The sequence below is a fragment of the Helobdella robusta genome, assembly GCF_000326865.2.
Source record: "Helobdella robusta unplaced genomic scaffold HELROscaffold_8, whole genome shotgun sequence".
In the NCBI taxonomy this organism is placed as follows: domain Eukaryota; kingdom Metazoa; phylum Annelida; class Clitellata; order Rhynchobdellida; family Glossiphoniidae; genus Helobdella; species Helobdella robusta.
In genome coordinates this window covers 5,490,791-5,505,121 of record NW_008705459.1, presented here as the reverse complement: position 1 = coordinate 5,505,121, position 14,331 = coordinate 5,490,791, and the positions used below count along the sequence as shown (strand labels likewise).

Genomic DNA, 14,331 nt, shown 5'->3' with positions numbered 1-14,331 from the left:
ATCACGATGACACGATGATATAATGGATATGGATATAATATTAACTAGATAAGAACGAACCCACGAATAATATTGTTTGTATCTGGATTGGAAGTGATCCATCCATGAAGCCAGGCCCTTCAATGTTGCTGGAGCTAACCTGAAATGTTGTTGTTGTGTTTTTTGTGATTGTTGCAATTGTTGTTGTTGTGTTTGTTGTTGTTGTGTTTGTCTTTGTTTGCTGTTGTGTTTGTTGTTGTGTTTGTTTTTGTTTGCTGTTGTTATGTCTGTTGTTGTTGTTAGTTGTGTTCGTTTTTGTTGTCTCACATCACACGCACACGCACACACACAAACACACACGCACAAACACACATACACACACACACACACGCTCTTACGTCTTCGCGAATCAACGCTTAACACGCTTAGAGAACGTACGAAGTTCTTAAGTAACGAAGCAGGCCCTGATACAACTCTAGCCATCGTACCAACACCCAAACAAGCAAAACGAATACAACGAAAGACCCACACTACCATCAGACATTAGAATGGAAATACCTCCTCCATATAAGAGGTATGTGGCCGTTAAATAGTGATCTTGCCACGTCATCAAGTTCGCTACTCATGCCAACTTCGCCCGCCAGAGCCTTTCAATGAATAAATAAATAAATTAATTAAATGAAGGAATAAATTAATTAAATGGAATGAATAAATAAATAAATAAATAAATTAAATGAATGAATAAATTAATTAATTAACTAATTAAATGAATGAATAAATAAATAAATAAATAAATAGATGGATAGATAGATAAATGGATGGATGAATGGATAAATGAATGAAAGAAAAAAAGAAAGAATGATTGATTGAATGAATGAATGAATCATCATCATCAACAACAACAACGTCATCAAAAACAACAACAATACCACCAGCAACAACACCTTCTTGAGAGCCTGCAAAGTCTTCATGATTTTATTATTGAGATTGTTGAATCTCTCCAACTCTTGCAACAAGACAACGGTAGTTGGAGAAATTTGAACTCCGAATTTTTTCCTAATCTTGTCAATGTCAAATGAAGCTGGTAGTTTTGACACAATTTCCGTAACAACTTGTTCGATGTACGATTCTCTACTTACACCTGTTGCCACTTCGCCTGAGAAGTCGAATGAATGAATGATTGAATGAATGAACGAATAAATGAATAAATGAATGGATGAACGAACGAATGAATGAATGAGTGATTGAATAAATGAAAATAACAAATTTTTGTATTTCGGCTTACTGACCAACTTGAGGTTGCAACTCTATCATGTGATTCCACAGTTCCTTGGCGGCGTTCGTATAATAGTTGATCTCTGCGTTTGGATGTAAACCAAACACTTCGGGAGTGTTCGTCATCGGCAGGGTTTCTATATACTCTGTGTGTTTGTTCGTTTGTGTGTTTGTCTGAGTGTTTGTTTGTATCTTGTATGCATGTATGCTTGTTTGTATGTATGGTTGTATGTTTTTTGTGTGTTTGCTTGTTCGTGTGTTTGCTTGCATGTTTGTGTTTGTGTGTGTTTGTATACATTTTCATTAATGATTATACGAAAACATTAAAGTGTAATTATTCATAAAAGTTTTGCTCTTGGTGGTGGCAACATTGAAACAAAGAAAGGTATCCATATTGACGAATCATTTTCAGTTAATTAAATAGCAATTAGATAAAACTTGTTAATTAATTAGTAAATAATTAAAATTAGTTAATAAATTCTAATTAGCAACTAATTATTCAGCAACAGAAAACCAGCCAACCAATGAAGGCTTCCTTGTTCCCTTCTGTAGGAATCTTGTAATCGATGAGTTGGTTCTTGTGGAAGCTGAATGGTTGGAACTTGTCGAAGAGGAAATCTCCCATGTATTCATCCATGTACGTTTTCAGTATTCGTCTATCGTAGTCGTCTATTGCCCTTCCTCCGTACATTACCTTTCATGGTTAGTTGGTTAGTGGTTGGTTGGTTGGTTGATTAGCTGGTTGGTTGGCTGGTTGATTGATTAGTGGCTAGTTGTTTGGTTGGTTGATTAGCTGGTTAGTTGGTTAATTAGTTGGTTGGTTGATTGATTGATTGAATCTTGAGTAAATCATTCTCTTTAAAAACCAAAATAAGGCAATAACGACGAAAGCATTTGGAAATAAAAATATAAGTCACTACCAGAGAAAATTGAAAGCTACAAAAGCAAGTAAAAACAGCATGATGTGGAGAGTATTCCTAAACTCCAGACCTCTCCAATAAGGTACTTAAGGCTGTTCCAGGGCAGTTTGTTGTCGACGTCATCACACGCCTTGTCCAGGTAAGTCTTCAAGATGTCCATGCAGACGTGGAAGTCTGAATCGTTGAAGTCGTACGTTACGTTCCAACCGATCTGTATAGAGAAGGGGGGTCGGGAGAGATTATTTTGGTGACCTAATAACAAGTTTTTTTTATTAATTTTGAAGTGGGTATGACGTAAAATGACATAATGTTATAAACGAGTCATAATAGTTTGACAGCAACTTTCGCGAGTCATGACAGTTTGGCAGCAACTTTCGCGACCATACTAGAACTAATTTTTTTAGCGACTATTCTTATCCTTGGTTTAAGTAGCAACAACTTCATGGTATCTACTGCAAATAAGACAACAACACAGCATACAATAACTAACACAACAAAACGTTAACCCTGATCACTGCAACAACAACTTTAAATGAAACAACAAAAACAAAACAACGGCATAACAACAACAAAAAAACATCAACAACAATAACGGCAAAAAATCGGCAAAAATCACAAAAAATAACCTTTCCATACTTTCTCCTTTCTTGAACGACAGCGTGAAAAAATGCGAGGACAAATACGAGGGAAGGATGTGCCGGGTGCTGGCAGTCCCCAAGGGATGTGCTGTTCATTTTGAAGAATGTGTTTCTCAGGTTCAACCGCAGTCCGTTGGGCGGTTCAGTGACTACCTTGGTGGGTGTAGGATTTGAATTATTTTGGGTTTTTGGTTTTTGTGTCGTTTGCGTTGTTGATGGCTTTTAATTTTTTAATTTTTGTTGTTGTTGTTGTTATCTTTGTATTGCTTCGATGTTTTTTTAATATTAGTATTAAATAAGTCGATTGGACGCTGTGTTAAATAATTTAACTAAAGTGAATAATCTTTAAAAGGATTTTGTTATGTGATTTTGAAATTAAGAATTTTTGAGATTAGTTAATTAATTAATTAATTTATTTATCTTGTTAAATAATTAATCTAGTTAGTTGAATAATCTAGTTAATTAACATTTTAAGATGTTCAATACTGACTTTTAAAGATTTCTGTAATATCCCGATTGGAAAACTGCTGGTTGGCTCAGTAGTTAACCAGAGTCTGATTGAAATTTAAATTTATTAATACGACAGATAAGTTACCGTTTCACCTTTGTTAACAAATTCATTTCATCATCATCATCGTCGTCGTCGTCATCATCATTATCATCATCATCACATCTGTGCAGTGGTCATCACTGCAACCTCATCACCACCGTAATCATCACAGCTAATGTCATTATCATCACAACCATCGTCGTCATAGCATCATCATCTCAACCTGAAATCAGGATGCGGTTTTTCCAGTTTCTCCAGCTGTTTCTCGAGTTCCTTGAGCCACTGGACCAGCAGGTGGCAGTTTTGCAGCATCAACCAATGACCTCGCAGTATGGCAAGGTCAAGTAGTTGCAAGGCTAGCTGTGTTGTTGTTGTTGGTGATGTCGTTGGTAAATAACTCGTATTGTATCTACAATTTCAGCTATTTCCATATTTCATTTTGTTTTTTTATTTTTTTTTACCTTTTCCTGTCCTTGTCCGAGAGAGAGCAGTTTAATTCTGTTGGATGTAAATTCAATTTTGTCGGCCATTTTCACTAACTCACTGGCCGGATCAGATCCAGGACTCAAAATGAAGACGATGGGTGAGGTGGCCACGCTTTGATCGTATATCAACTGGAAACTGACCACTGGAGCTGTTACGAACTTCCCGCCCATCGATGACGCAACAAAATCAGTGATGGACCGATAAATACGATCGACTCGAAGGCAGCGCAGCAGCATGAGACGCTGAAATGACGTCAGCGTTTTGTCATAATTCAATGGAAGGGGATGTGTTTCCGGTGTTTCGAGGTCGTACCACTGTTTCCATAGCAACTCGTTATGCTCTATGTCATCCAAAATGTGGAAAAAGTTCTGTAGAGAATGAACAAAGATGAATGCTTGAAACAAAGTTTAATGAATGAATAAACAAAACTAGCGAACGAAATATTAAACAATCAGTAAAATACGCTTGGAAATGTTTCCTGTAGTCTGATTAGGTCCGCCCAGCCGGCATCCGTCAACCAGTCGAATGGTTTCTTTCGCTCGCTTTTTTCTAACGAAACATTTCCCTAATGTGAGCGAAATATTCAGTAGAAATAATTCGAGACTGATTTTGAAATTGATGATGTTGCACTGTGAAAGCACAAAACCTTAACGAAAAATTCCACTTCACTGGCAGTAACTTTGTTGCTATCCATCAGCAACTTGACGGCGATCTGGAAGGAGAAGAGCAATTTGTGCTTCTCAAAAATGCCAGTGCATCCGTACTTGTAGACGTTGTACGTCAACGTCTCCATGATGTTGTGCAGCCTCTTCTCCACCACGGTGTCAGGCATACTCTTCCGCAGAGAGAGCTGGAAAACCTGATGTGTGATGGTGCTGATGTTTTTCACCCTTTTCCCATAAATGTTGCATTTTGGTTATGAAAAATTAAGATTCGATTTTAAAAACGTCTCGACGTAAAAATGCTGCCAATAAGTTTATCAGAGATATAATTTATTTTTGACATAAGTTACATTTAATGATGAAAAAAATTAACAATAACCCCCAAATAAGCCTCCAAGGAATATTGATACATAGAACTAATAGTGGCCATGTCACCAAGGACAAAATACAAAATGGCGCCCCTCCTGGCCACGGGTCTGTAAATGTCTCTGCTCTTCTCTATTTCCTGTCCGGTAGATTCACCTAGTTTCAGTTTCTCCGTGACCTCATTTGCTTTCGCCTTATTGGTTGGTTTATTAGGTTAGTTATTCTTAATTAATATATAAATATTTATTAATTTTTTCAATTAATAAAATATTTTGGACTGATATAATAATGAATTCAATGAATTTTTCAAACATTGGTATAAAAACATTCTAGCAATGAGGTCATCTTCTCAACTCATCTGTCAATATTATGAAAATATTATACTTTACATTATGTTATACGTTTACAAAATAACACTTATAATATTTGACAACATCATCCTCATCATATCTTCTACAATTAATCATGGCCAAAGACATTATCATCTAAAATGACGTCATCCTCTAAAATGACGTCATCATCTAAAATGACACCATCACTAAATTTATAACAACAACATCAACACTAACCGAAAACAACAACAACATCAACACTACCACCACCATCGTAACTTGGGACCAACTTTAGTTTTTTCCATGGTCTGCACTAGTTCCACATTATCCAGCATGTTACCTGACGATTGCGCAAGCTCACGTAGCAAGGAATCCTCCAGTTCTTTCAGTAAAACTTTGTTGGTGCTACGTGCGATAGTTAACTTACTTACTTAAACGCAAAATTACCTTAGGCACTTATCATAAAAATTATGATTTGTTTTAATAAAAATATATTAATATTAACCATTATTATTATTGTTATTATTATTATTATTATTTTATATGTTTTTGTAATCATTATTACATTAAAATATTTTCTCCATTTTATTTAGTCAGTAGATCAGCAATGACAAATCGGCATAATTTGGTTTAGTCCATTTAATTTTTTTCATTCAATGGTCTAATCGAGTTTAGTGGCATCATTGGGAATCGAACCCGGAGGCGCCAGCATGCAGATAAAATGATGAACATAACGATGGGGACGATAAATAATATTCATGATGATAATTACGACGACAATGATAATGATGATAATGATGATAATAACGACGACGACGATGATGATGATGACAACCTCGTATCTTGTATCAGTTCTTCCCTTCTTTGCTCAAGAGCCGGTCTCTCGTACTTCACAATGACACTTAACAGCTGATCCTCCAGGCCCTAGTGGTGGGGTTGGCGGTGAAGAAGATTATGATGCAAAATGGTTAAGATGATAATAAGAGGGCAAAGATGAGTAATGAGATTATAGTTGTTTTGAAAAATGATGATACATGATAATTTTTCATGTTAAAGATAATGATATGAGTGAAAACATCGATTATATCAGTTCTTCGGGTATCATGATATCAGATTACAATAAAAGCAAACGTTCTGTCTAATTTTTTTTCTCCTAATAAAAATTATTTTGAGTATTCTTAGAAGTACCAGCAGTAAACACACAGCATAGTGCCGCCGATAAAAAAAAACAAGAGTAAATTTTATGGAATGTACCAGAAAAATATTGAACCTTGATGGTTACGTTATAGTTGATGACCATTGATATGCCAAAAATGCTAGGTAGCAGTTTGGGGTTGGAGAGCTTTGTGTTGAGGTAGAGTCGGAAGTTTTTATCATACTCTATTTCTTTGTCTCCCATCACCACAAACTCTCTGTCCTTCACCCCTTTTTGGTGAAAAGATGAATGAATGGATGGATGGAAAAATGGATGGATGGATGAATGACCGAATGATTGCTTGAACGAATGAATGACTAAAATAACAATTGACGAGTAAATAAATCACTCAGAAAAAAAAGAATCAAAAAGAACCAGTCGAAGAAACCTTTAATATTTTTCTCGAGAACGTTGTTAATGACGGGATCAATGTACTCATCGACATCATCAAAGAGGATTGGATATCCAAATTTTATCCCGAGTTCCAGCTGCTTCAAAAAGTCGGCGTCATCAAACTTGCATGCCTAGGCACAGCAACAAATTGATTGACGAATTTTATTTTCGCAAAATTCGTGAGTGAGTGGGTAAGGGAATGAATTAATATAAGAATAGATGAATGAGTGAAGTAAACGAAAAATAAAATCTCTTTATTTAATAATCCAGAGAAGCATCCCGACTTTCAATCCTTTATCCTGTTCTCTCTTCCGGATCCAGTTGTATGCCTGCTGTTGTGGATCGATGCAGAGTGGGAACCTGCTTGCCCGCGTCGTCAGGATGCCATTCTGGATGGAGAGCTCGTCCGGGGGCAGAGATTCAGATGTCCACCTAAAAAAATCATGAAAATAAAATTATAATAGTTAAGTAATGATTGGTTAAAAATAAATTTAAAATTATTAATTTTTAACAGTGGAGTATCTGAGAAGTAATAAAAATAACCAGCAACAACAAAGAAAACAATTTATCACTAAGCTCCATCTTACTTGCTAATTTCAACTTCGTCAGTTAGGAGTGCTTCCAACTTGAACGGATCGCTAACCGGAATGTCACGTGACTTGATGTCAACCAACCACGTGTCGTTTATCATTTCGTTTCGGAATTCCCAAGTAAAAGCCCCTAGGTAGCAGAGGAAGGCAGAACCAAGAAGGCAATCCCCGAGTAGTTTCACTTTCTGTTCTCGGAGTTTTATCAAGTCGTTTGACCATCTGTGTCAGTATGCAATTGTTAATGTGATGACATGCTATTGTTATAATCAATATCAATGGTAGAAAGAAATTTTTCTCTACTTCAATGGCATTTATTAGTGTCAAATCATCGCCAACATTAACAGAAAAGTTACAATAATTTTACTGCCAAAGCTTTTGTCAGCAATCTAAAAATGTATCACGTTATCATTCCCATGTTATGACTTACATCCCCACCACCATCCCAATTATGACAATCATGTGATAACCAACCTTTCATTTTCCGATCCCAATCCGGATATGAGTTTATCGGCAGCGATCAGCCTTCTTTCCATGACATCCGTTTCCTCTTGCAGCGTCTGCCTCTCCACCGATGCAAGTTCGTAGTTACCGCTTAGTACGTTCAACTCTTCAACCAACTTCGATATATCGGAGTTTATTTTCTCCAGTTCTTTCGTTGTCTGGTTGTAAACTTTTTCCAGTTTTGCTACCTTATAGTGAGTGAAATTAGTAAATCGAAATTGGATAGTTTTATGGAAATAAAAACTAATCATTCAAATCAATTGAATTTTGTAATTAAATTTGCAAGCCAAATATTGGTATATATTTTAAATTTAATAGAGAATAAAAGAAATTAATAAATATTATAAATTTTCACGACCTTCTCTCTCTTTGGACGGACTTCCTTGGCTACGTCGCAGTAGCCTACGACAGCTTTCACGAACTTCATGAGGCCTGCGGCCGCTATGCTCTGTCGTTTGGAGTTGTTTTTGTTCAATCAAACATCCAGGTCATATTTTGAAGTTCCAAATAAATCATTTATTATTTCCGTTATTATCCAAGTTGTATTGTGAAATTTCAAATAGAAATGTTAGAAGAAATGTTGAAGCTAACTAACTTTTTTCTGTAGTAGTATTTTACTTAATTTAAATGTAAAGTACCAAAAAAGATTGTAGTGTAAAATGATTAAATTATGTGTGAATGAATGAATGAATGAATGAATGAATGAATGAATGAATGAATGAATGAATGAATGAATGAATGAATGAATGAATGAATGAATGAATGAATGAATGAATGAATGAATGAATGAATGAATGAATGAATGAATGTGAATGAGTGAGTGAGTGAGTGAGTAAATGAATGAATGAATAAATAAATAAATAAATGAATGAGATGATTTACTTTTTCGCTCATTTCTTCCACCGTTATGTCCATCTCTCTTAACTTTTCTTTCACTGTCTGCACCTATCGAGGATTCAAAGAATTTGTTCCGAATTTTTTTGTCACACACACACACACACACACACACACACATACAAGCATACATACACCTACAAAGAAATCAGTTTTTATGAAAAATACAAGCGCCAACAGACAGATGTCAACAGGTAGGTCTAAAAATTAACAACGCATAAATCATTTCAAAGTCGACATTAATTTTTGATATTTTAAAAAGTTAATATGTAATGAGATGATATTCAATCAACGTGAAACAATAAAATTTATGTCCATTGAATATTTTTTTTCTAATTTTCAACGTACCTGTTTTTGAGTGATGGCATCTGCATCCATGTCTCTCAGTGACCTCAAAAAGTTGACCTCTGACATCATCGCCTTTGCCGATTTCCAACTGACCTCTTTTATGCCTTTTAGTTATTATCATGGATAAAAATAATTAATTAACTGATAATTAAAAATAATTAATCAAATTATTATTTATGTATTTATTAATTTATAATTATTATTTATTGGTAATAGTATTAGAACTGTTAGTAAATAGATCACTATCATCATCACTGCCATCATAACCAGCACCAACCTTTCAGGACCACGATACACTCGCAGACCGTCTGCACCGGAAGTGGCGGTTTCGCAAACGACCTTCAAAATTATAATAATTGTCCTTTCGAATTTATATAATGTATAATAAATGTAATCCTTACTATATAAAAAAAACAAACTTAATTTCTAAAAAAAAAACGTTATTTAAAGAGCTGAGTATGATGAAACTTTTTTTCAACAAAAAATTCATCGAGCCTCTAGCCACACCAGAAAAAGCTGAATGTCCAATGAAAATTCCTCATATCAACTGACCTAGTTTCTGTGACGTCATTTCTATCTAGGTCGTCTAGGGCCAATCGCGCAGCTTCCAATGCTGGCATGGCCTCCGCTAATACTTCCTCTGCCTCACTCTGATGAGGATGAAAATGATGATGATGGTGGAGGGTGAAAAAGATAATGTAGAAGATGAAAAAAATGATGATTATGAGAATGATGAAGATGGTGATGAAGATAAAAATGACAAAGATGAGAATGATGATGACGAGGAAGAAGATGATGTTCGAAGTTGTTGAGATGTAAGTGTTGAAAATTATAAAAATTAAAACAAATACAATTAAGAGTGGAGGTTGCGAACGTGACAATGATGACGTAAGATATGACGTAAAAACGTTTGACCTTTTCCGACTCGATGACCCTATTCTGGTCTTCCACTTCTTTCCCCTTTTCCTCGGCCAGTTTTTTCTTTTCTTCGGCTCTACAATTAAATAATTTAAAATGTCATAGTAAAATTTTGATTACGATTATCATTTAAAATTTTTTATCATGATAATGATCCACATCATCGTCACCATCATCATACCATCACAATCCTCTTCTTAATCAACACCTCAGTGCTTTTTTTAAAATTTTTTTTTAGTAAAATTAACCCTTCTTACTATCATTTAATCATCTTTATCATCATAGTAACTCCATCATCGTCGTCGTCTTACATCAACATGATGATCGTTAACTCAATTAATCTCATTTTAACATTGGCTGCTCTTGAACTGTTTAAACTTTCTTTATTTTCTTATTATGTTTTGTCACGATAATAATTTTGGCTCTGCTTTTCGAACTTTTTGAAGTCACATTTAGATTGTATCTATTACTAATGTTACTATTTCACTATAAATTTCCATTTTTTGGAGAGATAGAAAACAATCCTTGTCACCTGATGGTGTTGTTGGATATATCTCCCAGCAGATCTTCACACGATTTAGTCTTCTCAGTGACAGCCGCCTTCTGCAGCGTCAGTTTTTCATTCAGGACTGCAAGTTGCTCTCTCGCTTCTGCCAACTTCTGAATTCCACTACTCAGTCTTTCGCACTGTATGTTTGTTTGTTCGTTCGTTTGTTTGTTTGTTTAGTAGTTGAAAAAAGGAACTGTTGTTATTTAATTATTAAATCTTGTTATGAGTCCGGTGGTAAGTTAGATTGAGTTGCGGTTAAAGACCGTTGATTAATATTGAATAATTATTTAATTGATAATTCGTTAGAAATCCATATTAGGCATTTAGAAATTTAAAATTTTAATCGTCGTTCACTTGCTAATATATCACCAACAAATAAACTAAAACTTTGCTACCTGAGTGCATATGTAAGCATCCTTTTCTTCCAGCAATTTCAGGTAGGTGTTAATATAATCCAGGTAATTTTTAGGCGTCACGTAGTTGCTCCTACGAAGTCGCAGCTGGAAATCCTTGCTGAACATGCCAACGATTTGGTGGACCATGACGATGTGGCCAACCACTGTTTCGCGCTGGCGTGATGGTACTAGTTCGTTCTGGTGGTGGTGGTGGCAAGGGGTGGTGGCAAGGGGTGGTGGCAAGGGGTGGTGGCAAGGGGTGGTTTTGTAATCAATGTTTGTAATTATTTTTAGTTTTTTGTTTAAATGTTATCATTGTTTAAATGTTAAAATAATTTTTAATATTTTAAAAATCCAAGCAAAATGTTTTAATAACGCTATCTTCAAATATCATTATCATTATCGTCATTGATTTCATCACCATTGCCGTCATCATAAATATCATTCTCATCACCATTCTCATCATCATTCTCATCATCTTCATCATCATCACGTGACCTCGGGTGATATGAATACGGAAGCAACAGCGTAGAGGGCTTGTTCAGGCCAGGGCATGTACCAATCAATGTTCGTGTTGTTCACCATGCCTGGTTTGTTCATTTGTTCGTTCGTCCGTTTATCCATTCATCAATTAATTCACTAGTTCATTCATTCATTTACTTACTCACCAATTCATTCATTTTATCACCCATTGATTTTGTACCATATATTGATAATTTGAATTAATTATAACACTAAGAAAAACCGACATACATGTAGCTTTGTAACGGTTTGAATAAAACATATATAAGAAAAAAAATCTGGTTACAAAATAATCGAATGGTCTCATAGAGTAATATGCTTAAGAATTCCTTAATAATTTATCTCAGAATTTAATTAATTTAATAATAATTCAACTTTTTACAGGTAGCGTGCACTTATCTAAGAATGAAAAATTGAAATGGCGTTAGATCGAACCGGGAAAATTTCGACATCTGGTCCTCAGTGTGTCAGATACAGGTGACATGGTCAGAACGACGTGCAGGTTGTTGGCGCATTTATTCACGAAGTACTGCCAGATGCTCTCCTTTGCTGGGGTTTGCCCCTTGTTACCCCCTTCGCCTCGAATCTGACGATAGTGGCGATAGTGGCGGCGATGGTGACAACGATGGTGGCGGTGGCGATTGTGATGAAGATGATAGTGTTGGTGGTTAAGGTGTTTATTTTTATTATCATTTTCAACTTCACTGATGATGAAAAAGATGGTAGTTATATCGAAGAATGTGATTAGAAACAGAAAGAAAATAGTGAAAACCGGCTAATGGTGGTGATGTCGAACTTAGTGACCGAGCAATTTTAAAAATGAAAGTCACCGTGAATTCTCCTAAAGTTTATCTTCGAAAAATGTATCACGCTCGTCATAAAATTTTAAATATACTTTTTCCAACCGTTTCCACCTATCTCGCTCAGTTTTTTTTTATATTTCACACAAAAAACTTTTAATATTCCAAAAATGATAACAATGATAAGTGTGATTTTTATTTTTTAAATCAGGTATGAGAATAATTAAAATTAGAAATAGTTATAAAAAAAATGTGAAAGCATATAAGCAAGACAACATTCCAAATATTTTATAGTGAACTAAAGCTTAAAACGATGATATCACTTCCTTAAAAATAAACATCTAAAAATAAACATCTAAAAATAGATCATCTTAAGGTCAGTAAACAAACTCCGCCTCGCGATCCGTGTCCTTCACCTTCTTCATCTACCTCCTCTCCCATAACCTAATTGGTTATTAGGCGAAATATTACCAACCAATCATAGATATTTGTTTCTTAGTTGACCAATTAGAAAGTTTGTTTTTATTATTAAGAACCAATAAGAAAACAGACTCGAATGTATTCATCGTACTCGGCATCTGATAGGTTCTGATAAAAGGTACTATAACTCATCTATCCAATGAGAAAGCAAGAAGGAAAAATATATTTCATAACTTATAATTAAATAACTTTAATCAAAATTACTATAAACAAAAATTTGTCAAGCCATCAAGAAAACTATCGAAAAATTTGAAATTTTAACTACACCAACAATAACGACAACAATAACAACAACCATAACAATAACAACAACAACAACAAAAGTGAAGCAGGCTACGCCAAAAACGGCAACGTGAAAATGAAAACATTATCAACAACAACAACAATATTAACAACAACAATAACAACAACAATATCAACAATAACAACATCAACAACAACAAACAGTAAAAAACATAAAAAAACCACACTGAACCAACCTGGCCGATGATCTGTTCTTTCTCGTCCTCTCCAAAGAGTGCAGGGACCATTCCACTTGTCAGCATGTTGTTCACCAGTTCCAAAAAACCTTCAATATTTATTTAAATGTGTTGAATCCTCTGAACTTTGGAATAGTGTAATTGACCTTTTTAACCTTTTAACCTTTAACCAGCAACGACAACAGTAATATCATCATAAAATTCTTATTATATCATCACTGTTAGCATAATAATCATGATGTAATCATCATCTACGTACTTCACTAAGAAGAATAATGCCACAAGTATCATAAAACATCGAATAAGAAATTTATCATCATTGAATTTACCGACATTTTAAAACCATCATCGTCACCACCATTATCATCTTAATCATTATCATAATAATTATCATAATAATTATCATTATCAGTATCAGTGTTATCATAATCATCATTATCAGTATCAGTGTTATAATAATCATCATTATCAGTATCAGTGTTATCATAATCATCATTATCAGTATCAGTGTTATCATAATCATCATTATCAGTATCGTCATCACCGTCACCACCTTCTTCTACAACGTGCTGGTCAGTAAAGAGGAAAACAATCTTTTTATTCTCCATGCCCAGTTTGTTGTAGAGAACCTTCAGGTCTTCTCTGAAGGAGATTTCATTGTAGCCTCTGCATAGCTGTATTTCGTATACCTGGGTGATGTGTGTGTGTTTGTGTGTGAGTGTCTGTGTATGTCTCTGTCTGGTCTGTGTGTGTGTGTGTCTCTGGTCTGTGTGTGTGCGTGTGTGTCTGTTTTGGAGTGTGTGTGTTTGTATGTGTATGTGTTTGTATGTGTGTGTGTCTGTGATTGAGTGTGTGTGTGTGTGTGTGTGCGTGGCATACGATAAACCCATAACAACGATGATGTTAACAACAGCAATATGTAAGGCAATCATTTACCGCAAAAACAACGACTCCAATCCTTTTTATTCGCACTTTCAACCCCTCCTAACTAACTTCGCACTTGGCGGTGAACGCGGCCAACTTCGTCAGACTCTGCTTTCCACTTCCGCCGACGCCAA

At 35.1% G+C, this 14,331-nt stretch overlaps 1 protein-coding gene across 1 annotated transcript in view; it reads right to left on the bottom strand.

The window, feature by feature from the left end:
- Nucleotides 1-14,331, bottom strand: part of HELRODRAFT_96436 (hypothetical protein) — a 35,786-nt gene that overhangs the window by 1,729 nt on the left and 19,726 nt on the right. The window contains exons 52-84 of the mRNA XM_009032353.1: nucleotides 14,267-14,331; nucleotides 13,824-13,962; nucleotides 13,274-13,362; nucleotides 11,950-12,100; nucleotides 11,491-11,579; nucleotides 10,993-11,190; nucleotides 10,580-10,734; nucleotides 10,045-10,123; nucleotides 9,682-9,779; nucleotides 9,407-9,468; nucleotides 9,130-9,233; nucleotides 8,770-8,832; nucleotides 8,243-8,335; nucleotides 7,858-8,075; nucleotides 7,384-7,605; nucleotides 7,081-7,228; nucleotides 6,792-6,927; nucleotides 6,479-6,633; nucleotides 6,044-6,132; nucleotides 5,499-5,613; nucleotides 4,890-5,069; nucleotides 4,495-4,707; nucleotides 4,312-4,413; nucleotides 3,824-4,216; nucleotides 3,586-3,722; nucleotides 3,303-3,366; nucleotides 2,801-2,965; nucleotides 2,245-2,385; nucleotides 1,777-1,948; nucleotides 1,269-1,400; nucleotides 924-1,135; nucleotides 538-626; nucleotides 61-139 (exon numbers count right to left, since the gene is read on the bottom strand). The exon at nucleotides 14,267-14,331 is cut by the window's right edge and continues 121 nt beyond it. Coding sequence (XP_009030601.1) covers nucleotides 61-139; nucleotides 538-626; nucleotides 924-1,135; nucleotides 1,269-1,400; nucleotides 1,777-1,948; nucleotides 2,245-2,385; nucleotides 2,801-2,965; nucleotides 3,303-3,366; nucleotides 3,586-3,722; nucleotides 3,824-4,216; nucleotides 4,312-4,413; nucleotides 4,495-4,707; nucleotides 4,890-5,069; nucleotides 5,499-5,613; nucleotides 6,044-6,132; nucleotides 6,479-6,633; nucleotides 6,792-6,927; nucleotides 7,081-7,228; nucleotides 7,384-7,605; nucleotides 7,858-8,075; nucleotides 8,243-8,335; nucleotides 8,770-8,832; nucleotides 9,130-9,233; nucleotides 9,407-9,468; nucleotides 9,682-9,779; nucleotides 10,045-10,123; nucleotides 10,580-10,734; nucleotides 10,993-11,190; nucleotides 11,491-11,579; nucleotides 11,950-12,100; nucleotides 13,274-13,362; nucleotides 13,824-13,962; nucleotides 14,267-14,331 — 4,547 coding nt within the window. The remainder of the gene's footprint in view (nucleotides 1-60; nucleotides 140-537; nucleotides 627-923; nucleotides 1,136-1,268; nucleotides 1,401-1,776; nucleotides 1,949-2,244; nucleotides 2,386-2,800; nucleotides 2,966-3,302; nucleotides 3,367-3,585; nucleotides 3,723-3,823; nucleotides 4,217-4,311; nucleotides 4,414-4,494; nucleotides 4,708-4,889; nucleotides 5,070-5,498; nucleotides 5,614-6,043; nucleotides 6,133-6,478; nucleotides 6,634-6,791; nucleotides 6,928-7,080; nucleotides 7,229-7,383; nucleotides 7,606-7,857; nucleotides 8,076-8,242; nucleotides 8,336-8,769; nucleotides 8,833-9,129; nucleotides 9,234-9,406; nucleotides 9,469-9,681; nucleotides 9,780-10,044; nucleotides 10,124-10,579; nucleotides 10,735-10,992; nucleotides 11,191-11,490; nucleotides 11,580-11,949; nucleotides 12,101-13,273; nucleotides 13,363-13,823; nucleotides 13,963-14,266) is intronic.